The following is a 26,802-nucleotide window of genomic DNA, read 5'->3' on the forward strand; positions in this document are numbered from 1 at the left end:
GCAAAGCTATTTTTGACCATAGCAATTAGTCTTTCCATGTTCCAAACACTAAATTCTATTTTCCCCATTAATTTTTAAACTTACGCAACTTTAACTTAAAATAAACTGTACATCAAAAGAATGGAAAACAAACAGCCAGGAACACAATTTGACGAATTGGATTTATTTAGTTTATTTAGCTAAACAGGGTCCATTGGATCTCTTTAATAGGCTGACAGTTGCACTGGGCTGGTTAATAAAACATACAACACAGTATCTTCAGCCAATATAGAAATGCAAATCCCACCAGAAATATTTTATTCATGAAACAGTAATTTCAGTTACTACCAAACAGAAAAAAGGAAAGAAAAAAACTACTGGCTTTGCAAACAAACAGTGCCATCTAGTGTCAGTCACTGAACAAACTAAAAGAGAAGTTAAAAAAGCTCTATACAGTAACTAATCCTTCTAATGTCAAAACATTATCTGCTCCTTAGCTTTAGCTGTATCAGTAGCTCATGTCTCTCCTCATTCTGTAGCCAAACACAAATGAGATACCCTAATTAAGGAATTTTAAACATCGTGAATATAATCAGAAAAGTGACCATGTAAAAATGATATTTCTTGCTCAATTTGCCAGCTACTAGCATTTCCTGAGACAAAAAGTTTCTACTTTTATTAGTACCAGGGAGCCCATGTGACTATGGGAGAGCAAGCTAGATTCTGTTCTGCCTCATGCATCATCATAACTGACAGCTAAGTTCCAGCTTTATTACTGGTGATGATATCAGAGGCAGAAATAAAACAGCTTGATTCTTTTTGGAGCTACAGTAGAAGAGTATCATTTGACTAAGATAAGGAATTGCTGAGAGAGAATAAAATATTAAAGCCATGATGTCAGTTTTATAGTCACATTCCTGTGCCAGAATCACACTTCCTCTATATGAAGTTACCTTTGTGGGTGGTAAGAAGTACATTAACTACATTGGATGCCATTTCTGCCAATGTGAACTAACAAACAAACAAGAGCAAGCAAAAGATTTGAAGCTTTGCTGAGCAAAGGAAGATTTAACACATATACTATTATGTACAGATGGGAAAACAAAAATGTAGGATGGTGTGAAGGAAAGTCTGGTCATTGCCAACATCCAGGCATCTTTATACATTGAGTAACAGAGCAGATTGACAGGTGACAGAAATCAACACCGCTTCTGCACTAGAGTCCAAATTACAATCATACTGATTTTTCACTAAATGGCATTGCATTACATTGCAAGGGAATTTATGCTAAAATTGAGTGATTTTAGGCCTACTCTGATGCAGTATCTTTTTTGTGGATGCAATGAAAGAAAACTGGGATGCACTGGATGTTTCAGGGGACACAATGCCTGTCGTGGGTCCCAATGCCCTTCATCTCTAGATCACTAGTTCAAATTCAAGACAGGTCACCAGGATCCCTCAGTCACTATCTGATGATAGGTTTATTTGAAATAAGTGAGTCAGTCCAGTTGCTGAGGGGCAGAGGTTTATTAAACTCATTAATCACCATCACCACACTGGCATTACAGTTGTTGACACCCTCCAAGACTGAAAAATGATAATGTCATGGAAACTGAAGGCTCTAGAGATGGTTCTTCCAGAACAAGATGCCTGCATGTTGGCACAGTGAAGACTTTTGTACATCTTTGACTAGCCTTATTAAGAACTGTACAAGAATATCAAGGTGAAATTAGTTGAGAGCATTAATATTCCTTTATCAGATTAGCAATAACCCCAGTTCTCTACTTTCTGTTTTACTTATCCCCCTCCTCCCCAACCCTCTCCATCACCCCTGTTAGGAATCATATTACTAGACATAGCTTACTGATCAAGCACAGAAGAAATCTTTGTAAATAATACCTAAGTTTATAAAACAAAAAATAAAAGCTGTTTCATTGAACTGGTCCCTAAGGAATCTCAATTCAGATGATCATAACCCCTTAGACTGATTATAAATGAAGCATATTAACTCTTCTTTTTCACACTTCTCTCTAAGAAGAGGGAATCATCACTGGTAAGTTTCACAGAGAAATAATTCCATCCAGCCGCTCTATTATTCTCTCTCTCACACACACACACACACACACACACCATAAATCTTCTCAAAGTGCAAGCAGAGGGGAGTGGATTTTCCAGATCCCTAGAGGTACCTAAGGCTTTAATACTGAGCCAGGTTACTCTACAACTTAGCTTCCCTTTAAAAATTCAGTTTGGGGCTTGGATAACACTAGAGTAATCTTTTGTATCTCCTTCCCCTTTCTCACAACCCCTGTGTGTCATATCTAATTAATTGATATTAAAACTGATATAATTTACTGAATGGGAATCCATGGCCAGTCTCCTCCCACAAGAGAGACCCACAAAGGAGGACACAGGTGTGGAAAAACCTCATGAGATTCTTGAATTTTCCTGACAGTGTGTCTGTAAGAGCAAGTATTTGGGGGACGGGGAGCAACTAAGAGTACAAAGACAGGAAAGGCCACACAACTTCAGTAATCTGGAGAGTATGCAGTACCCTGCTGATCCCACCACAGCTCCTGGCCCCAACTAGCAACATGGCTCCTATAGGAGATTTTTGCAGAGGATGGTTATAAAGAGAATGGCCATTCCTCTGTTCCTTCCACACAGGGCATTTGTTGAGCATACAGTGATACAGCAGGGGCATCCTCAACCTTTTGCATGAGAAGAGGTGATCAAAGGGTGGAGAGTCCCCTACATGCACAAACACAGTAATAAATCCACTTGGCCTTCTTTCACCTTTAGTCTAAGTCATTTTGTAAGTAAAAACCTGTCAATAGTCCAGTTTCATCCCCATCTTTAAAGTGATTAAAATAAACTTCTCTTCTCCCCAAGAAAAGCATGTTTGACAATGATTGAAGACAGGTGACATGCAACAAGACCTTTTCATAGTAAGAAACGAACCCAGTACAGACGTTTTAATGTAATATGCTCCTCTGAATTAGGGCCGAAAATGGTTTAATTGCTACCAAACAATGAAGAAAATCAGTTTCAGAAGAGAGTTTGAAATTTGTCAGGTCAGCTTCATCGTGTCCATACGAACAGTAAAACTGCTTTCGGCACCTATTCTCCTCTGAACCTGTGCTGAAAACAGTTCTATTACTAGTGAGAACAAGATTAAAATGATTTCAGAAATGTCAAACAACTTGTTTGCAATCAGTCAATTTCCTGTTGTAGATGGGGCTTAAGTTTGACTAATTCTTTTTTTAAAAGTAGATTCAGCTCCAAGCTGCATTTTATTTCACATCTGCTCAGAACACAATTTGTAAATACGCAAGAGAAAACACTGCCTTGCTATTTTACAAATCAATTGAAAACATGATGTATCAGCAACAAGGTGGTGCAGAAGAGTTCACCTAGATATCTGAATTCAACCAGAAAATGAAAAGGGATTCAGGCTCACATATATCTGGCACTACCTAATCCGTTTGGCAACTGTTCTTTTATTTCCCACATAGTAGTATGGATGCCAGTAAGGGTGCAAAAGAGTGGACTAGGGGTGGGAGCATGAAAATAGTATCTGATAACTCAGGATTTGACTGGTGTACTTACTACCATGGTCCAGGTCAATGTTTCTGGATTCAAATGGTACTTTATTACTAAAGTCACATGACAAAAAGCTAACTCCAGCTGACATAACCCTCCTTGATATGGCCTCGCTGACAACCTTCTTAAGTATTTTTAAAGCTTATTGATAGGAGCTGTTTTTGTAATATTCATCATAATTGGAAAGACTTCCCCGCAGTTACAAGTTTGGGGGGAAAAAAAAAATCAAGCTATTGGCCAAAATGTAGCTATGCTACAATAGTGCAAGAACGTCAAAATAGTTTTTTTTACTGTAACAGTTAAAATCCTTGCATAACGTATTTGTCCACAATGCTACCTTCTTCTCCTCATATCTTCCATTTAAGTTTCCTTTGATATTCAAAGTGTTCTATTGTCGTTTTTATTTCAGCAATAGTTATGGGGCGTTAAAGGAATGATTATTGTTTCATGTATTGATTTTTTTGTACTTCAGATTTGTGTTTCAGTACAGAAGTCTCCACCAGCGTCAAGGCCCCATTGTACCGGGCACTCTACAAAAACATACAAATTGAATCCCTGTCCCGAAGAGCTCATAATCTAAGTCAAGACAGCAAGTGACATATGAAGGGTGCCGTGGGAACAATCAGCTACAGTATATACAATGTTTTAATATTATACAGTGACCATCGATAAAAACACTGAGAAACAAATGTACTGGAATGCTTCCACAGTACTTTGAATGTGTAAAATGGTACGTACAAGCAGAGTATGCGCACACAAGAAAATCAGCGTATAGATCTAGACAAAAATGTAGCTTATGTGCCCTCTTTATCTGTGTAAACTGTGGTTGTAGGGTTTTTTATTTACACAAATACCCAAACAGGGACAGCAGGCACTAACAACTATTTATATTCCTACAGAGAAGTGTTCTTTATGTAGAATACTGTCCACTAAATTTCCAGTTAAAGTACCTCTCAGTTAGGTGAGGTATCTTGTAGCTCTGCACGTTATTCGGTGCTGAATGGGAAGCTCATTTAGTAAGGAGACCTGCAAGATTTATTTCATGAAGGCACCAACAGTCATAGTGCAGTTTGGGGTGGCTAGCTCAACTTTGGCACTGCACGCAGAAGGAAAGTGTTTTCCACTGAGAAAATTCTCCACAGTACATGCAGCCAGTATTGCAAAATGCACATGTGAAAGCAATGTGGACTGGAAGTAAAAAAATAAAAATTACATAACATGCACATACATAGACTTCCTAGAGTGGAGGAAAAATATTTACATTTACCTTTGGAACATGCTGAAATAAAAGCTCGTGACCCTGCTCTGTTTAGCCACAGAAAAGATATAACAAGAGAGGCAATAGTCCAAAGTGCCCCCATTAAAGTTTTGTCTCAATCCAATCCTGAGGGAATAATGGTAGACAAACGTCCTACGTCTGCTGTTCTTTGGAACGCATGCTGGCAGTTTTAGATAGATCTATTCAGCCCAGTTTTGAGTAATGGTTATTTGGTACTCATTTCTGTAACATGGATACTTGTTTGCTATAAACTGAACAACCACCTAGCATGCTGACCAATATCTCATTGTTTCCTTGTACTTCCCTGTCTACCTGCTGTCTCTTGTCTCCGACTGTACACTCTTTTGGAAGGAGGTTTTTTGTTTTGTTTGCAACAGCACCTAGCACAATGGGGTCCTGGTCTATGACTGGGGCTGCTAGACTTTATAGTAATACAAATAAATTAATAATAATTTTCAGTTAGTGCTAATTCTGAATTAGAACTTGCAGCCAACACCAATTTAGGATGGATTCAGATGAAAAGGGTCAATATCCCATTATCTGTGCCAGCCAGTTCTATAAAAATCAGTGTTTAAAGCGATATTGTCAAACAGAGAAAAGTGTTTTTTTTTTTTAATTAAGCATGCTCTATTTTTCTCTGAGGTATTACCATCTAAGAACACTAACCAAAAGTTTACGGAAAAAAACTTTTTTTCCACTTTTAGACTTCTGAGCATTTGATAACAAAGTCAGTCATAGTCTCTTGTCACTATTCAGGTGGATCCTTCACACCGCATGCAGGGAGAGAAAAAAAACATTTAACAAATGCAACTGGAAAACCATATACCGTGGCAGAAGGACTGAGAGGCAGATATAGTAACTGAAGCCACTTGTAAGTGAGTGGATTTCAAGTTGAGTGCTACTTTAAGAGATGGCCCCAGGGCTTTAGTTAAGAGATTTTCTACAAAGCAAAAAACAAGCAGCATGCAACTCCACATTTGGCCACAAGATAGAGCCCTTACCATGGCATACATAAGATGCAAGTTTCAGAGTAGCAGCCGTGTTAGTCTGTATTTGCAAAAAGAAAAGGAGTACTTGTGGCACCTTAGAGACTAACCAATTTATTTGAGCATAAGCTTTCGTGAGCTACAGCTCACTTCATCAGATGCGGAGCTGTAGCTCACGAAAGCTTACGCTCAAATAAATTTGTTAGTCTCTAAGGTGCCACAAGTACTTCTTATAAGCTGCAAGCACATTCCACAATATAAACAAGTAGTGATATTTTACATTACCTTTAGCATTACAGATTCAACAGCAATAAAGGTTCACTCCTAGCTGATACTCACTAGGATGTATTTCATTTTAAAAGAGCTATTAACACTAAAGTTTACCTACATTACTTGTATCCACATAAAAGGGCAATGTAAGAGTTTACTGATGGTATTTTTAGTATGAAACTTTAATATAGCTTGACCTTTTATGGGCCAGCTTCTCATGTCCTTACTCATGATGAATAGTATCCTACTACACAAGTAAGGAACTTACTTGAAATTAATGGGATCCCTTAGGAATAAGGTGCTGTACAACCCAAGTCATGGTATCAGAATCAGACCCTCAATGGCTGGAATTTCTTACACTGTGAGATGCGACTAATAAAAAACGATACCATCTGCATCTGCCCCTGTATCTATTCAGAGTCCCATGGAATCTGCTTACTTGAATGACAAAAATAAGTTATTGTTTTTAAATTTCATTAGTCCTGCAGAGCCAACACAGCAAAGAGTGAGTGAGTTAGATGCTGTTCCTTCTCGGGCACCATTTATTGCAATTACAGAGCTATCAGTTACACTTGTGCAATCCTACTGAAAACTGTGAAGTTGCACAGGGATTGCTAGGGGCATAATCTGAATTTAAAACTGCACAGATGCGTATGGAAGATTAGTTCGGACTGCATGATCTTTACTGCAGTGATGTGTGGAAAAGAACAGTCAGATTTTGAAAGCTCAGGTTCAGCTAGCAAGGCTGGCACCAAGAAAAAAAAAAAACCATGTATTTGTGATCCGTTCATATCTGATCTGGAAGTTAGCTTATGAGGCACAATTAACAAAACCCTGCAAGGCCGTTTTTAGAGTCACCTTTCAGAGTGTGACTGCACTAGGTTAAAAGATTCATATAATTTCAAAATATACTTCAAGACTTAGCAAGTGTAGAACATTTATGAATGTTTACAAGAAGTATCATCCAATCATCAAGATGCCCAGTGACCCTATGACAATGTCACACAATGAGGTAAAGGAAACCATTCACAGTCCAGTGTCAACCCAGTCTCTAGCCACTTTGCCCAGCACAACCTAAATACAAGTGGACTTTCCATCTGGAAATAGTCTGCCATCACTCAACCTAAATGCCCTCTCCTTTACAAATAAAGGATTTAACAGTCTGCAGAATTAATGCATCCTGCTCTTAAATTTTACGAATGTTGCCAAAATGTTGGTTTCAATAACTGCTTGAGCTGGGGTAAGTCTTCAGGACTCTGTCAGGCATACAAAAAACTTGACAGAATAGATTTTTTCATTACAATGTGTATAAAATTGAACTTGCAGTCCCAGTTATGTCATTCATTTTAAAGTTTGAGAGAAGTGCTGATCCAGATGCTTTATGCAATTCACTTTGGAGAGACAGAATTAGTCTTAAATCAGCTTTCACATCCTTCTACTTAAATTACATAGGTAAGTGGCCAAGAGAGGGCCATCCACAGCTATAATCATTACATTACAAAACATGGAAGAGAACTGATTAAGACAGACTCGTGCTTTGGTTTAAAGTCCTCTCAGTTTAAAAATCAGACAAAATCTTCTCAGCCCCGCGTTTAGTCCCAAAATAAAGTACTAGGCCCTAACCCCAGTATTCTGCTGATTTTAAATGCCCACTTACAGCTTCACTTTCCTCTCACACAGTAAGGAAGAGTAGGAGTAGCCAACGTAAATGGGATCCAGGTTGAGTTTCCCTTATAAAGAACAATGTCTAAATCTGCCAGCTTGCATGTGCATGCTTCTTTTGGAAGAGCAGTGAACCTCAAGAAGTGAGTCTGTAAGATAATCCTGCTCATAAACTGCCAACAGTGTTCCCAATTAGAAACTTACCCTCAGCTGCAGTAAAGTGAATTTGCTTCAGAAGGCATATTCTTACAACTACATTTTCCAGATGTCATCTAGCGCTCCTATTAGGCTGTAAACTCTTTGCTTACAACCAACAGATCACAACTCAGTCAAGATGATTTTCACCAGAGTATTCAAAAGGCATTTCCATTTCAATGAAAATTTTCAGCTGTTTTCCCCCCAGTCACTATACTATTAGAGCAGCTCAAAAAGCCAAGAGAATTTGCGCCGTATTTTCCTCCCTTGTCTCCTCGAACGCACAGCCAAACCTTGGTTACATAAACTTTCCTGAAACTTCACCTTCGGGTAAAGAGCAAGCCTGAAAGAATCTCAGCCCAGTAACTGAAAACCTGTGAAAGTTATCAGTGTCTGAAAACAAGTATTAGAATGCAAATGCTTGTGCCACCTTAGCTATAGTGGCTTGTCAGTGAACTGAACCATTCAGCTCTCTTAACATACTTCTAATCATAACTATTGCTTTTTTCATTCTCTTTTCCATCCTTTACTCTTTTCCTCCATTTTTCTGGTAACTTTCCTGCTTGTTTTTTTCCATCACTTCGATGTATTCCCTCTTTTCTTCTCTCTCTCTCTCTGCGCTGTTTGCATTCCCTCATCCCCATCCCAGGCTCTTCCATCACTTATTTTCTATTGCTTAGTCATAGGCCCCAACTCTCATTCCTTCTCTTCCCCCAAGCAACCATGTTTCATCATTATAAAGATCCCAGTCTGTTCTCAGTGGGCCCTCACCTCGTACTCAATTCCAGTTTCTCCCTTTCTTCTCCCATGGTGACATGGCCAGTCTCCCTTCTCTTAGCTGTTTAGAGCATGGCAGGCGGTGAGAAAGGGGCAAGGAGTTTCCATGGGAACACAGAGGGTTCTCAACATACATAGTAAAGTTCACTCCTCAACTACAGATAGCACTGTCTGTCAGCCTGGTGCTCAACCCTTGAGATGCAATGGAGCATTAAGCTGCTTACCCTATAGAGTCACATGTATTACGTACACCCAGAAAGAAATAGCAGATGGCTTTGAAGCGTTCAGCCAGCCCTTTTTGAAGCAATTTTATGTGTACACAAGTCCGTTCACTATTTCTAAGTCAAAAGAAACAGGACTGGTGGCTTGCAGGCTATAACACAAGCACCCGGACAGGAGAACCATGCTAGTTTGCATTTGGTACCTGAAAGATCCACTGAGGCTAACTGATTTGCTAAATAGTCAATGAGCATCCAAACACAAAGGAAAAGAAATCATGGATATTGAGTAATGAAATGAAGTTGGGATTCATTTCATTTAAAAAGTGTAGTTTGTAACTGGTAACATGGTACTTCGTACTAGTCTCATAAGTTTATAATACCCTATAAAATTAAGTGACTTCTCACAGTATAACTACAATGGTCTGCTATTGAGTCCTTGCCAAGAAGCGGGGCTAGAAGAGTGTGGACAGAGAGAGAGACTGGGTGGGGGACAGGGGACACACAGTGGTAGGAGCAAGGGTTCTGAGCAGTTTAACTGGGACTGCAGACTAGCAAACAATTAGGGAGGTTCTTTCCCACATAAGAACTCTGCGCAGATATTATTGCATTTGTGGACAGGGAGAGGAGAGCTCTTTCCACCCTTGCATGAGTTAAGACTGTTCTCTCCCCCAAAGTCTGCCCATGTGGAGTTGATTGAAGAAAGTTGGGGAAATGGAAGAAAGTGATTACTTCACTCTGAACACAGTTACACTGAGATACTTTTCGTCTTAAATGCCATCCTTTATCATACGTAAATATACTCACAAAATCAGCTTCAAGTTTTCCTATTTCTTGTTTGTAGCTCCTCATTCTGCTGCTATACATTCCTCGGCTTTGGGCGGGGATTTCTCGAACTTCAAGTTCCATCTGTTCAAGCTAGTAATTGAAAAACAGGAGAGAGACTTAAGTTTATTTTATGTCCATCTACATCCTTGTTTTGTTCACATTTATATATGAAATTTCAGTGACAGCCTCTAGCCTTCAGCATGGTCTTCTGATTACTTGTTCCTCCTTCTTGCCGATGCTCAAGGAAACGGCACAAAGTCAGAGTGAATCAGAAGTCATTAGAACCCAGGAATGGTGTAGTTACTAATTATTTGCTCTACCCATTGGACTATGCAGCCTCCTTAGTATGCTACTGCCTGTTTAGGAATGGTATTTTGCTACAGTGAAGAATCCATTATCTGCTTTTTAAAATACTGCTTTCAGTTCACTTAAAAAAAAAAACACAGAAAAAATTGTACCTTTCCATAATAGCAGTAGGCATGCTGGACAATATTTACTCATTTTCCACTGATCTCAGCCAGGCAGTATGGCATGGGAAGAAAAATGTCTTTCATTTCGGTAAAGTCCCAACCTACTATTTGCAGAATTTGGTAAGAGACAGATAAGCATTTATACAGAAAAAACTCTTTACGGCGAGATTTCAGTATCATGCCACAGGAAAGGCACCTGATTTAATCAGTGGGTTTACAAAACAGTCATTTAAAAGCCATTCAAGCCTGATCTATTCAGAACATATATGCTACTGAATGGGAAATTGGTCAGCATAGTTTCACTAAATAGTTTTCTGGTAAGAAAGAAAGAAATATATAAAGCAAGTTTTACTTCTATATTATTCTTTGTCTTAGGCCCAACTTTCCAAAACTGAAAGTTAGCGGTTGTAATTTAAATGGCTTGCATACTACCAGTTTCAGTGGACAGTTAAGAAAATCTGTCATGTGAAACCTCGCCTCAACTATAGAGATATTCAGATTTAAAAGATCAAAGGGAAAACGCCTATGAAATGTAACTGGAAAGAATCTTTGTTCCTTTTAACAAACAAGCAAACAAAAAAGAGCGACCAGGCCACCAAGCAAATTCTGTTGGACTGTAACCTGTTTCTCTGCCCAACCTCAGATCTTTTTATTCAAGTCCTACGTACCATCCAGGAGAGTTGAAGATCACTATCCTGGGACATTTAGGCCCAATCACAAAACCAATAGTGCAGTTTTTCATAACAAATTTTCAAATGAGACCCTAGAAAGGGAAGGGGATTGACTAGATGGGCCTGACAGGGATTCCACCAAAACATTTATCAAAGCTGTGTATGAAATACGGCTCGCCTTAGAAGTAACTTCCAGGATTTGGATTTCAGTAACTGTTTATCTCAGTTTGATTTAGTGTTCCTCCAAGAAACTTGGTTTCTAAGTATGAGTCCGATTCACCGGGCTTTGAATCTGTATTTGAATTCTGAAGAGGGTGTTAAGCATGCAAAGAGGGGTAAACCTGCAAATGGTCTTGCCCTGCTCATCTCTAAGTTAAATGTTATAACTAGTAAATAACACCAGGCAATCCCTATTTTCAAGCCTCTAGTATTATTTTCCCAAATAAATGTACTCCATTAGCCCTGCATATACATTTGCCCCTTCGAGCTACCCTTTCTATAGTGTCTTTCTGAGTAGGGCTTGAATCTCTCATTGACTTGCTTATGGAAAAGTTTTCATCAGGAATCTTTGGTCTTTTGGGAATTTTTTATGACCAACCAAGTTCTGGGGATAAGGAATATTTTTAGTTTTTCCCCTACCTCATTTAACAGGGTGTGATCTTCACTTCCCCCAGAGATGCTAAGCACAAGGTAAGAAATACTCCAGGTTATAAATTTTCTGTAATTTTAAGTTGATTTTGCCTGGAGACTTTGAATGGTAGAGATGGCAATGATCTGGAGGGTCATTTTACACTCATCTTCTAGATGGGGCAATGTGTTTGACTATATTGCAGTTTCTATTTTAAGGTGGTCTCGTTTCTCTAGTTTTATAGTGGCTTTTACAGACAGTGATCATTAACACCTGGAGGTGAATTTCTGCCCTTCAGCCACGTTTCCCAAAGGGATTTTGACAGATTGTTTTACTCCTGATTTTGAAAGTGTAACTCAAGGTATATTAAGTGGAATCTGTTATTTGGTACAGTGATTAGGGCACAAGCCTAGGACCTAGGAGACCAAGTTCAGTTCCCTACTCCACCAAAAGACTTTAAAAAAGACTTCTTATATCACCATTGGCAAGTCACTTAGGGAATTAATACACAGACACTATCCGTAAAAATAGGGTTTCTAACATTTGCCAACTTTGCAGAGATGCTGTGGATAAATATATTAAAGATTGAGAAGCAATTTGAGATCTAATGAGAAGCACTAGATAGTAGTAGTAGTAAAGCCTCAAGTCGGAGAGAAGCTCGTACCCAGTGATGTGTCAAGTTTTGAAGAATCAGCTTTTCGGATCTTAATTCTCGAGCGCAAACACAAACTGAGATTGTTAAATTACAGGATGACTCGACCATTAAAAAAAAAAAAAGATCTTTTATCCTTTAGAAGATAAGAGAATCTGTCATGACTCGGATTGCTTCAGTTTATAAAAAACAGTTTCAGATTGCAAGGGCTGTGAGAAATAATAGTTCCTCTTATCCTATTAAGATATAAGTTATCCTTAGAAACGACTATAAAAAAAATGCTGAATAAGAAAAAATTGGATCATCGAAAGGTCCTTTGGAAGAAATGTGAATTCACTGCCACAAACCAACCAAAATCTCCTCTATTTTGGATGATGGCAGCAACGGTTTACTACAAGACTAACGGAAAAATGGGCGTTCTTTCCAAAGCATGTCTGGGGTGAAACATTTTTCTGCCTTGTATAATAATAATCCATCTATTAACCCTTTGGTTTGGTCTACCTTGATGGACCTCACCTGCTATCCTTATCCAGAATGGCCGACAGTCTCCACCATGGAAGTCAGAATTTTGATAAAACCAATATAATAAAGGGGAGGATTTTATCCCAGCAGAAGTCTGTAAGGACTATACTGTTTGATGGGCCCCTGCGTTAGCAAAATTATTTACTAATAAAAATAAATAGGGATTGTACTTCCCCACTAAAGGTGACAAATGACCCTAGAAATTATTGACCTATTAACCTTTTAGACATGGTTTTTAATATCCATACCAAGTATCTTCTGTGGAGATTAGAGGACTGGAAGGAGCTGTAATTTATTTGTTGAGGAACAAGCCGATTTCAGGAAGGACTGCTCTACCAACAGTTATTTTGCCCTCTCTGACCCAATTTATAAACTTTGTTCCTCCAAGAAGGGAAGTTTTATACAGCCTTTGTTGATCTGAGATCAGATTTTGATTCCATTAAGAGAGAGAGTCTCTGGGATAAATTTGTGAGGATTTGCATAGTTTTTAAGTTACTCTCTCTTTTGAGAACCCTCCATAGCCAAACAATGGCCAGGGTTAAAGATATGATCAGTTAGGGTGAAAAGTTGAGCTATCTCCATCATTATGGGAGTCTGTCTGAGTTGCTTATTGGCTCTCACTTTCTTTAGTTTTCACATTAAATGAGCTTGCAGCAGTTTTAGAGGGGGAACAGTATATCCCGCTCAAAATTTTGGATTAATCTGCATTGGTCCTTCTTTATGCAAATAACATGGTTTTGCTGTCCCACACTATATATAAGTATTGCATAAGTTTACATGCTTCGGTGAAAAAGAATGATGTTTCTTCCTTGCTGTCATCATGAGAGTAGACAAGCAGATTCCGCCCCACCCCCGGCTGGTAACTTTTCATGAATATCGTTCGAGGCATGCAGTATATATACACTATAAACAGAGAAAACAGATTTCATTCTGCAGCTATTAAATATAATCACATTTCATGCTTAATCATAGATTTCAGCATGCACGCTTACAAATATTATATTGGTCTTTCAAATACAATCAAGGTGAGTGAAGATAGATGTCAACATTTTTTCTTGAAAAGCATGAAAAAAGAAAACTGAAGCTAAACTTAAAAAGTATCTTTGCCCTACTATTACTTGTTCAATCATAATGCAATGGAAGCTAAAGGAAAAGTAGGTAACATGTAATCCTGGGAGATATAGTCTTTCAGTTCTTACAGTGCAATGGTGGGGACAGCTGTTCAGAATCATTCCCACAACAGAAGTATTACTGTCTACTCTTATTTCATAATCAGGAACAGATTATAAATTTAGACAATAGGAAAATATAGCTACATCTCTTGATTCACATATGTTTCAACTTAACCTACCCATAGCCTCATTGGCTAAGAACAAAGCTTAGGAATAGACCACAGCAAGCTTAGAAGACCACACAGCACAACACTCCTGCCCATTTCTGGTACAAATCTTAGCCTATCAAAAGTGATGTGTCCTTTAGTTATTAGTTTTTAGAATATCTTGATAGTCAACTGCAAAAGAACAAAGAATGGGCAAATTACTGAAGTGTGCTATAGGGCCAGTATACACTGCCTCCTCTCCCAAAGCTCTATGCAGACTGATTCTCTCAGAATTTACTATGCATAGAGGAGGTCTCCCCCCACTCCTGCCCCAAACAAAATATCAGATTTACTGGGGAAAGAACTGGATGCCACAGGATGGATGCAGTGAGCAAATAAATCCGTGGTTCTCAGCCCGGGGGCCGCTTGAGACCCAATCACCTCACAGCTGCAGCCCATGTGACATCGTCACAGCCATACAGGTAGTATATATATATTGTGTGGATGCAGCCCACATAACACACAGAGAGCTGCTTATGCAGCCCATAACAATAAATGGGTTGAGAATCCCTGAAACAGATTAAAAATACAACTGGTAACAAAATGCTTTATCTCAACCAGGAGCACGAGTTACACATTTTACCCAATTTTCCTACTTTTTTAAAAAACAGATTTCTAATGCAGTAATTCATAACAACCACATACTTGCACATGATAGGTATCCAATAATATGCTCTATTTGGTGTCTGTCCTTGTACTGTGTACCAGCTGCCTTCTCCTGCAGGTAACAGCAGACCTGTTCTCCTCTAGTCAATGCAGCTTAAGGAGAGAAGCACCCCAATATTCAAAGAATCATGAATGTTTTGCAGCTTTCTGCTACTAAGTACACACACTTGATAAATACTGGCGCTATTAAAGCAAATTAAACTACTTGGTAGCATGTGCCATGGAAAGTGCCTACTTATTCCTGATGAAAACGCAGCGACAGACAGCACCCTATGCAAGTACAGATATGGTAGTATTAATACTTCATAAAGCCAACCTGGTGATATAATAACTAGCAGAATTAGCCCATACAAGTGGAATCTGGCATTTGAACATAATAAAAAAACAAATACAAATAAATACTCCCACAGCAGGTTCAAAAGGAGCTTCTTTTTACATGTCTCCCTTCCTCGTTACATCATGAGCTTTCCTCGTTAGATCATTTAGCTTCACCCACAGATCAAAAATATGCTTGATATTGGAAGTTAATCCAGAGTCTATCCAAAATGAGTGAGCCTTACTCCTAACACCAGGTAGGTACCATAGTGGTAAGTGACAGAGATGCATAGATAAAACCAAGGCTTCTCAGTTACTTGCTGTTCTTACAAAAAGCATTCCACATGTTGGTTAGTGCTGGAGTAGAGTCACAAAGAGGATTTGGGATTCCTTACCGAACAGTTCAACAACTGCTTTTAGACATTTATTGGAACAACAGATTACCGAATATCATATTAATGTCCTTCCAATTTTTTCCAGGCAAAAGAGTACGTAATGATAGCAGGTCCCTCAAATAGCCATTTAAAAAAGAAAATCCACTAGTGTCCTCTGTGCTAGTAATGTCAAATATCCAGATTTTTTTGACCATGATGATGTTGTCATAAATATATACATTTATATTTAGGTCCGAGGTTATCCTTTTCATTTCATAATGTCACGATCAGCAGGTCATTCCTTTATGACATTTACTGAGCAACAGAAATTCTTATCCAATGTTAACCAATTTATTCTCAGAGAGGATAATACCTTCTGCATAAAAGGTTAATTTCTTATCTGCGAACAATAATTTCTCAAAGCTATCAGCGAGAGAGACTTCACAGAGGCCTACAGCTCCATTAGTGGCAGTTTCTCTCTTAGTTGCACAGAATTACGCAAACAAATTGTTCAGGCTTGCTTTTTTTCAGCATTTTATGTGAACTGTAATACTGTTTGGATTCTAAAGACCTGAGGTAAACAATAAGCGTTTGGAGCAAACAAAACTAAGCCACACAAATACTATTTTCTAACAATATGAGAAAATTACTTTAGCACATTCTGAAATGCAACTTTATTAAACGTGAAATTTGTGTACCATACAGCCAGGTTATCACCACAGAAAGTAGATGCATATATAACTGGAGGGCTAACCTACATGCTATCTCTTGTGCTTCAGAAAGACAACCTCTTAATTCTCAAGTATCCTAGAATCATAAAAATGCAGGGCTGGAAGGGACCAGATAAGTCATCAAATCTATCCCTCTGCTCAGAGGCAGGATCAAGTAAAATTAGACCATCCCTGACAGGTGTTTGTCCAATCTGTGCTTAAAAACCTCCAGTGATGGCGATCCCACAACCTCCCTGGGAAGCCTATTCCAGAGCTTAAACTATCTTTATGAAGTTTTTCCTAATATCTAACCCTGTGGTTTTCAGTCTGTAGTCCACAGTCCCATGGAGCTCTGCAGACTACATCTAAAATTTCCCAAAAGGGTCCACACCTCCATTCAAAAATTTTTATGGGTCCACAAGTGAAAAAGGTTGAAAACCACTGATCTAACCTAATCTCCCTTGCTCCAGATTAAGTTCATTACTTCTTGTCCTACTTTCAGTAGACACAGAAGAACTGATAACAATGCTCTTTAAAACAGCCCTTAACATATTTGAAGATGTACCAGGTCCCCCTTCAGTCTTCTTTTCTCAAGACTAAACGTGCCCAATATTTTTAACCTTTCCTCATAATAAAATTCTAGAAAACCTAACATATTTCTATTGCTCTCCTCTGGACTCTACGGTGCCCACATCTTTCCTGAAGCATGGCATCAGAACTGGACTACTGTGTTTTTTTGAAAGCATAAATACCATCAAAATAGCATTCCTACAGATAGAAAGTTAAGAGTATAACCTTTTACTTGAGAGATCATTTATTTTAGATCTCACTCTTGTTAAGGGAGTCTAGGAGGCTGAAAGAAATTACTTATCCAAAGCCAACTCTATTCAATCAGTTGGCATTGCGCTTTGACCCAGCTAAAAGGCAGAAAATATTGGTTACCAAAATTAACCCTTAGGCATCATAAATGGCATAAATAAAAGCACTGTCAAATTCTGTTACCAAGAAGGAAGCAAAATAAAGTGAATTAAAACAAGAAACATTTTTCCAACGACAGTGCTTTGATCAGACAGTACAACTGAGCAAATCTATGTACCAAGACTACAAGTGGTAGCAATTTAGGGCAATGGTTTGTTTTGTTTTTCTATGGTAGCCCTTAGTTTAAAAGGAAACTTTTTAAATCAGTTCTGTTATTAGCAGTTTTTGTTCACATTGGTTATTGAATCCAAGCCTTGGCATTAATCGCAGACATGTTAGGTAATTGCTTAAAGCCAATAATTGCATTAAGCACCTGTCTAGTAGCATTAGCGAGGAGATCTAAAAACAAAAGCATGAAAGAAAAATGAAGTACATTAAATTAAGATCATCATTAGGATGAAAATGTTAAAAGAGGATTTTCTTTTTAATCTTCAGGGAAAATATCATCCAAATTTGTATGTATTATGACACACGGAGAAAAATAAGTCATTAAGTCCATTTCTGCTCATTTCAACAAGCGATGGTAGAAAATTACTTTGCACAGAAAACCAAATTTGAATGATTTGTCACCAAAACACTTACAATGTAATTGCCTTGTACTAATACTGTGAGGGAGAGAGAAAAGAGAAGGTCTGTTATATACTTACATTGCTGCAACCATCATAATATCAGAGCACCTAGCAATCATTTAATTTATCTTTGGAACACACCTGCGAGGTAGGGAAATAATAGTATCACTCTTTCAGAATAAGAATACCAAGACAGAACTATTAGGTAACTTTCCCAAGGTTACACAGAAAGTCTGTGGCTGAGTCAGGTATTGACCCCAAATCTCCCAAGTTCCTGCCTACGGTTCTATCCAAAGGAGGGATCTGACTGTGAAACAAGGGCTCCAGCTGTGTAAGCAAACACCATGAATTTGCTTTGGCCATATCACCCTCTTGTATCCCCATGCTCAGGAGTAAAAAAGCATTTCTACAGTATCATAAAATGTATGACAAGAATAGGACACAGTCCCAGCACTGGAGTGTGTACAATTTAAACAGAACTCATCACTAGTGCTCATAACAAGCGGTAACAGGATCACTGACATAATTACTTAGAAAGGTTAGGAATGGAATCACTAAATTCAGCTCCATAGCCTAATGCTCAGGCTATATTTTTGAAACTAGTAGATCAAACTCATAATCCAATTGTAACAGGGAGCCCAAATCCCCCACAAGCGAACTGCTATTCACCACGTGGAAAAAACCAATCGCAGGTGCAATTGAATACCACATCTCATTGTCCCCTCAGCCACAACTTAAACTACACCCCAGACATTTAGGCAAAGAGAAACCGAAAGCTTGTTTGCTGGACTCGCAAAAAACAAAATTTATTTCCATTTATTATGAAGAAGCTCCTTCCTGAGTAATTACTAGGATTCAACAGGGAGCCTTATTAGCTATACTGGGAAGAGGAGGAAGGAGGAAAAACAGTTCAGACAATTAGGAGCTTCCCTGACTTTGCCTGGCTTGAGAATTCATGAGAATAAGGGCCCATTTCAGCCACCAGAAGCAAGTACAGGCCATCCAGTGAGGTCAGTAGAAATCACATGTGCACAAACAATCAAAAGCAGAACCCAGCCCTTAGCCTAAAGAACAAGAATACAAGCAATAAGACTTGTATACTTTCGTTGAAGTGCTCCAAACCTCACACACAAGGTGCACAGATGAAATTCTCATCGTGCTACATATTACGAGAAGAAGTTAATGCTTTGATGAAAGGCTAAGATGACATTACTCATGTTGATATCAATCTAACAAACATTAGAAAAAGAATTTGCACTCTTATACTGCCTTCCATCCATGGACGTTATTACAAGCAGCATTTCCTCTCTCACACACACATACTCCTCTTACATAACTTGCTGCATAAATACATACAATAAATAACTGCCCTGAAATTCTGGGCACACCCAAGCCACATATCTGGATATTTACCATCTGAAATCCATTATTTACTGTTCTAGCACTTATATTTTTCCTTCTTATAATTTCTGCACTATTTTTATCATAAGAAATATGACTGTTGATAGTGGGAATACTATAAAACCCCACAGCTGTTTATTGGAATGTGGTGTCTCAGTATATCCAATATCTAGACAATGTCTTCTAGGATCAATATCCAGTACTACCACCAAATCCCAGTAAGATATCAGGCATCTCACTTAACAGCTCTGTGCCTCAATTTACCCAATATCTACTTCACAAGCATATTAGGCAGGTCATATTAATTAGGGTTTCTAGAGCACTTTAAGATCTTCCAATGTTAAGGCATTACAGAAATACAAAACGTTACCACACACAGATTTCTAAAAACATACCTCAAAGCCCCTAAAAGTAGGGTTACCATATCTGAACATTCAAAAGAGAGGACACTCCACAGGGGGCAGGGAAGGATTTGCTTGCACCCCGCCCTAACTCCACCCCTTCCCCGCCCCCATTCCAACCCCTTCCCCAAAGTCCCCGCCCCAACTCTGCCCCCTCCCTGCCCCATTGGACCCCTTCCCCAAATCCCCGCCCCGGCCCTGCCTCCTCCCCTGAGCATGCCACGTTTCCCCTCCCCCCTCCCACCCAGCCACGCAAAACAGCTGTTTCGTGGTGCAAGCGTTGGGAGCTCGGGGGAAAAAGCAGGCACTCTCTCGAGTGATCAACATTCACTCTCTTTCTTGATCAACTCTTCTTTGGGGAAAAATAATAATGGCAAAATCCCAGACGTTTCTAGATATTTAAAAATTCCTCCCAGACGGCAATTTAAGAACCAAAAAGGGGGACATGTCCGGGAAAATACGGACATATGGTAACCCTACTAAAAGTCTACTACAAAGGTACAGAGAATATGTTACTTAACAGAAGATTGTAATGTTTGATACATTTCCTGCTTGTGTTTCATATTCTAATGAAAGTCTCACATTACTATGGATAGGACATTATTTCTGAATACTGTATATGCTGAATATTACATTAATGGTACTTTCATTTATTTGTTCCACAGGAATTTTCATATAACATTCAACATTCTGTGACGTACCAGCTCTCTTGCTTCTTCTAGCTGTTTCTCCACATTTGCAACCATCTGCTTCTTCTCATCTAAAATAGAAATATGAAGAGAGAAATAAAATTTTGCTCCTCCCAGCAAAAAAAAGTTATGTACACAATTTTAGAAAAACCTTATCTGTGCTAGTTCTTAGTATCTGACACAAAGGATCCTTTCTGGTGTAAAATTAGTGTATAAAATTGTGACATACTGTGGTGCAATCCAGATTAGTGAGGAGCTATGTCACTCCTGCCCTGAAACCTTGAGTGCCTTATAATACGTTGCTGGTAGTAGCTCCCACCAGGACCGCTCACAAACAGCCTTCCAGCATGCAAGTCACACCCTGAGTGTCTGTGTGTAGCTGCAGCCTGCCAACCACACTTGGGTTACCCTCTGGCTCTCACCTGCTGGGTGACCACAACACACGCCCAATCTCAGATTCTCTCCCCCCCCCCCCCAGAAATGTATGTCATATATTTGGACTGCTGGACAGTATATGACATAGTCCATTATTCCTTTAAGGTAATAATATACACGCAATTTACCACCCTAAATTGAGTAACCCAGACACTTCACTTTAAACATACTGGATTAGATGAAACAATAAAACAAGTTTATTAACTACAAAGAGATAGATTTGGAGTACAAGCAATGAGGCATAAAATTCAGAAATGATTACAAGAAAATAAAGATAAAATGCTTTTTAGTGCCTAACTTAACAAATTACAGTATATTAAATTCAAGCAAAGTTTTTCATCACATTTCCAGCACTAAATGACCAAACTCCCGTAGAGTTCAACGGCTCCTTTTGTCTCCTCAGGTGCAATGAGGGAGATGGACAAGGAGAGAGAGGAATGCCTTGAGGTGTTTGCCCTTCCTTTTTATAGTTTTTAATCCCTCTCTGAAAAGCATTTCCAGCTGAGAACCAGGAGACAGGCAGTCTGCTGGAGGAAGGAGACTCCATGCTGTTTCTTTGATAAGATGCAGATCTCTTTGCCCCTTTCCCCCTTTCTTGCCAAAGAATGGCCACTTGGTAAGTAACGGCCCATCAGCTTTGTTGACACCTGGCTAGGGCGCCAGTCCTTTGTCTTTGAGGAACAGGTTTAACCACTCCCCAGACGTATCTGAGAAATGTGCTTCAGTTATGATTTCAGTTGATGTTCTTGTGACCAGGTGCCTGGGATGGGCCACAGTGTAAATGCCATACTCAGGGCAGACTGCAAGAAACAGGGCAGACAATTGCCAAAACTGGTGGTTTATTCTATAATTAGATTCACCAAGCCAGTAACAAAAGACCTTCTGCAGTAACACACCGGTTAACTAGAAGCCAAACAAAGTCCCCCTTAGGCATTCCAGCCTTTGGCTCCCATCCAGATAAAGAGGTCTAATATTGAAAACCTAATTCATCATATGTGAGTTTCTTACTAATCCCAGAGGATCACACACATACCATCAGGTCAATATGAATCACAGATCTTACCCAAATATGATGCTGTCAGCCAACCCTCAGAAAGCCAACTAAATATTTATTAATAAAAGAAAAGAAGGGAGTTATAAATGGTTAATAGATCATATACATACAAATGATTGCGAAGTCCTTATATCAGGTTTGAAGCAGTGATGGAATAGACTGCTGGCTTATAAAGTCTTTCTGGTAACTTCCAAAAGACAGGAAGGTCTTCAGTCTATAGTTCAGGATGCTCCTTTTAGTTGTAAATCCACAGACCAGACAATTAGCGCAGGAAAAAGAGGCAACATGGAGATGTCTCAGGTGTCATTTATGTTATCTTCATAAATGATCTGGAGGATGGTGTGGATTGCACTCTCAGCAAATTTGCAGATGATACTAAACTGGGAGGAGTGGTAGATACGCTGGAGGGGAGGGATAGGATACAGAAGGACCTAGACAAATTGGAGGATTGGGCCAAAAGAAATCTGATGAGGTTCAATAAGGATAAGTGCAGGGTCCTGCACTTAGGATGGAAGAATCCAATGCACCGCTACAGACTAGGGACCGAATGGCTAGGCAGCAGTTCTGCGGAAAAGGACCTAGGGGTGACAGTGGACGAGAAGCTGGATATGAGTCAACAGTGTGCCCTTGTTGCCAAGAAGGCCAATGGCATTTTGGGATGTATAAGTAGGGGCATAGCCAGCAGATCGAGGGATGTGATCGTTCCCCTCTATTCGACACTGGTGAGGCCTCATCTGGAGTACTGTGTCCAGTTTTGGGCCCCACACTACAAGAAGGATGTGGATAAATTGGAGAGAGTCCAGCGAAGGGCAACAAAAATGATTAGGGGTCTAGAGCACATGACTTATGAGGAGAGGCTGAGGGAGCTGGGATTGTTTAGTCTGCAGAAGAGAAGAATGAGGGGGGATTTGATAGCTGCTTTCAACTACCTGAAAGGGGGTTCCAAAGAGGATGGCTCTAGACTGTTCTCAATGGTAGCAGATGACAGAACGAGGAGTAATGGTCTCAAGTTGCAATGGGGGAGGTTTAGATTGGATATTAGGAAAAACTTTTTCACTAAGAGGGTGGTGAAACACTGGAATGCGTTACCTAGGGAGGTGGTAGAATCTCCTTCCTTAGAGGTTTTTAAGGTCAGGCTTGACAAAGCCCTGGCTGGGATGATTTAACTGGGAATTGGTCCTGCTTCGAGCAGGGGGTTGGACTAGATGACCTTCTGGGGTCCCTTCCAACCCTGATATTCTATGATTCTATGATTCTATGTCTTTTTATATCCTCTGCCACATGCATGGAAATGGACTGTCCCAAATGAAGCCCATAGACCATGTGTGCAGAAAGTTACTGGCCCAAGATGGCGTCCAGGGTCACATGAGCATATCACCGTTTGCTGATTCACAGTATGTGGCCATTGGCCCCTTGCTGTCTGAAGCATCCTCAGGCAGAGCTATCTGGGCGGTATGAGTTTCTTCTATGGCCCATTGTGAGAGCTGAGTGTCCTTGATTGGCCATCAATACATAGCTGTCTAGACATGATGTAAATTTATCTAGAGGGTGTCATCCAGGAATACAAACACAGGTTTAAGATACAAGCACATAGCCAATATTCATAAACGTCAGATACAAAGATGATATTTGCCTATAAACAGTATAATCATGCTTAGCAAAACAACTTTTCCATTGACACCTTACACGATACATTTTGTATAAGATTTATGGAAATTATGTAACAGTGATATAAATTGTCAGCTTTCTTATATACAACATCACAGTTCATAACTTTATACATGATGGTGCTACATGCATTTTACTGATTAGTAAGACTGAGTTTGTCATGGATTCTGTGACTTTCCGGGACCTTCGTGACTTCCGCAGTGGCCGGTGTGGCTGGCTCAGGGGCTGACTAAGCCCCTGGGTCAGCCACACCGGCCGCTGTTGGGGCAGTCTTGGGCCACCGTGTCCCCCCCTTCCCCAACAACAACAGGAGTTTGGGTGTGGAAAGGTTCTCGGGGATGGGGCGCAGGAGGGAGTGAGGGCTCAGAGAGGCACTTATCTCGTGGGGGAGGGGGGCTCCCCGGAAGGGGCAACATCCCACGGCTCCTAGGTGGGGGCGCAGCCAGGGGGCTCAGCACACTGCCTCCGCCTGCAGTACACCAGCCCCCTCAGCTCCAATTGACCATGATTCCTGGCCAACTGGAGCTGCAAAGCCAGGGCCTTCACCTAGGAGCTGAGGGAGGGGGATATCGCCACTTCCAGGGAGGCGCAGAGCCAAGCGGGGAGACTGACATCCCTGCTGACCATGTCCCCCACCCCCAGCACCAGCAGGCGTACTGGGCCGCACACCACTGCCTGGGTCGCCGCCGCCCCCCACCCCGAGCACCCACAGAGGCCCCTATGATCCACCCCCACCCCCCCAAACACCCGCAGTGCCCCCCCAGGCCGCCCCTCCCACCAAGATTTAGTCAGGTGTATATAGTACAAGTCATGGACAGGTCTTTGGACACGGGCTTTGAATTTTTGTTTACTGCCCGTGACCTGTCCATGACTTACTAAAAATACCCATGACTAAAATGTAGCCTTACTGATTAGCGTGTTACAAGTTTTCAAATGATGCCTCACGTGACATGCCTTGTACAAAGTTTATTAAAATTGTGTATAGGGTGTGAATACAGGGGTGCACTCTGTCCCCATGGACTGGGACTAAAACCAGGATCCTCTCACTTCAAGAAAAGGCAAGAGGCTTTTAACACCAGAGCTAAGGGAGATGATCCTCTTAGTAGTATTACTAATAAATCATTATCTCTGCGTGGGTCAGCCACGACGCAGACATGCACACAAAGCCCGCATACCAACTGAACAATAAAATGTTAAATTAGTAAATTTTAAAAGGGTGAAAGACAGTTAAGAACTATGCAGTCAACTACAGAAGTCAGCAGGGTCTCCTTCACAGAAGTGAACTTGCCAGATCCCCAGAAAAGCACTATAGCCCAGCCAGTTTTCAAAAACAACACCCACTGCAAAAGACCTTTCTAACTTTCAACTAGTCTCAAACATTAGGCAAAAATCAAGTAAGCAGTGACAACCCAGATCCAGCTAAACCAATGGCAAAACTCCAAGGATTCCCCCCTCCCCGTGCTCATTCTAAAACACTTCTATTTTCAAAATTGTAGAAAATGGTATTGTCCTGTCTAATTAACATAGCTGATAAAAAAGCACAACACTAGAGTAACTGCAACATTTCCTCTTTACAGCGATGTCTGAGGCTTTTTGTTAATAAAAACAGTTTTTACCATATAGCTTTAGTTTTTTCAGCGTGATTTGCCTTGTGTTCACAAATGATGTTTTCTCACTTCATCTTGATTTTTATCCCATTACGTATAATTAATCCAATTTGGAAGTGACAACTATTTCAGAATGAGTTATACCACTGCAAGGGTCATGGGGAAGCATCCCCAGTTTGAATGAACTATATCACTTCAGGTAGCCCTCCTACTACTCATTCACTGTGCATTACTTCACATCTGGATTGTTACTCTATCTGGTTACCTGTGCACCTTCCACTGCTCCAGGTTCATCCTGACTGGAGACACCTCCCCCCCCCCCACTTTGTTTACAATTAACTCATGTCAAGGTCACAGACACCACTTCCTCATGATCCCATCAAGAGAGGGATTACTTGCCCTCGGGGTAGAGAAGCAAATTCAGTCTCATCTTTCCAGTTGCTGCCAGAAAGCAAAGATCTACCATTAGAGCAAATACTGGAGAAGGGGTGTTCCCAGACCACACCATCAGAGAAAGCCAAAAAGCTGCAAAAGAATTGCAAAGTCACCAAAGACAAACACCAGACCTCCAGTAACATTCCTAGCACACGTGCATACTCCGAAGAGCTGGATGTGATTTTTGCCTGAGATGCCATCACAGAATCCCAGTAAATTTTGGACAGTTTGCCATGATCTGTGATGAGGCAGAAACTTTTCAAAAGCCATACAGCCAACCACAGACCCTGACCAGAAGCAAATGAACCGGACAGCCAAGATCTCTTCAGTATGCCTGAAAACCAGCTGGAGAAGCCAGTGATGACCCAGTCAGAGACATGGATGGATAGGAGGAAGGCTGTCCACCTGCAACTGAGAAGACCTGGATTCAATTTCTGCTCCACTACAGACTTCCTGCGTGACTTTGGGCAAGTCACTCAGGGTATCCTCTACAGTGTAAAAAAAAGACCTGGGCAGCAAGTCTCAGGGCCCAGGTCAGTGTCCTCAGGCTCAGACTGTGGAGCTAAAAAGAGCTATGTAGATGTTTGGACTCAAGCTAGAGCCTGAGCTCTGAAACTCAATAAAGAGAAGGGTGTTGAATCCCAGGCTCCAGTTCGAGCCTGAACATCTAAACTGCTATTTTTAGCCCTACAGCCCCAGCCCAGCACAGCTGAGCCAGGCTCTGAGACTCACTGCCACAGGTCTTTTTTTGCTGTGTCAATGTTCCCGAAGTCACTTTGTGCCTCAGTTCCCCATCTGTAAAAATCACTTTCCTACTTCACAGGGGTGTTGTGAGGATAAATACATTGAAGAGATTGTGAGGTGCTCAGATAGTAAAATAACTGGGGCACAAGATACCTCATGAGACCCAGACAAAAACAGTGACAATGCTGGGTAGGGAACCGCATCCAAAAAACCCCTTAGTGGGCTACATCACAATTATCTGTCCTCTGGGTTCCTATAGCCTCTCTAAACCAGCTTTTTCTTCCAGGGACTGGTTGCACATTACTGGTTCTGGTGGATTTTACAACAAAGGGCAGTCACATTCCACCTCTGGGCAACACCTTCCGTCCTCTGCTCACTCTGCTTTTCTCTAGCCCTCACAACATGCCCAAAACAGTGCCAGGCTGGAGAATTAAAAGTAACCTCCTCCCCTCACCCAGTCTGCCACACAAATATATTTAATCTGGTGCTTCCAGAAAAGGGCACTATCACTTCCCTTCCCCATGCACCTTGATGTTTCTAATCCCTAGTCTTCAACCACCTCTGCCTGTCCTTCTAGAGCTGAGCAAGATGGTGACCAAGCAAAGAAAAAAAAAACAAAAAACAAAACACATTACACC

At 40.4% G+C, this 26,802-nt stretch overlaps 1 protein-coding gene across 3 annotated transcripts in view; it reads right to left on the reverse strand.

Moving 5' to 3' along the window:
- The window catches only part of VTI1A (vesicle transport through interaction with t-SNAREs 1A), a 356,160-nt gene that overhangs the window by 324,859 nt on the left and 4,499 nt on the right, over window positions 1-26,802 (reverse strand). For all 3 annotated transcript variants that reach the window (XM_074959349.1, XM_074959348.1, XM_074959347.1), the window contains exons 2-3: window positions 20,234-20,292; window positions 9,777-9,887 (exon numbers count right to left, since the gene is read on the reverse strand). In XM_074959349.1, the coding sequence (XP_074815450.1) occupies window positions 9,777-9,887; window positions 20,234-20,292 (170 nt within the window). The remainder of the gene's footprint in view (window positions 1-9,776; window positions 9,888-20,233; window positions 20,293-26,802) is intronic.

This window comes from Natator depressus, chromosome 7 (genome assembly GCF_965152275.1).
Source record: "Natator depressus isolate rNatDep1 chromosome 7, rNatDep2.hap1, whole genome shotgun sequence".
NCBI classification, from domain to species: Eukaryota; Metazoa; Chordata; order Testudines; family Cheloniidae; genus Natator; species Natator depressus.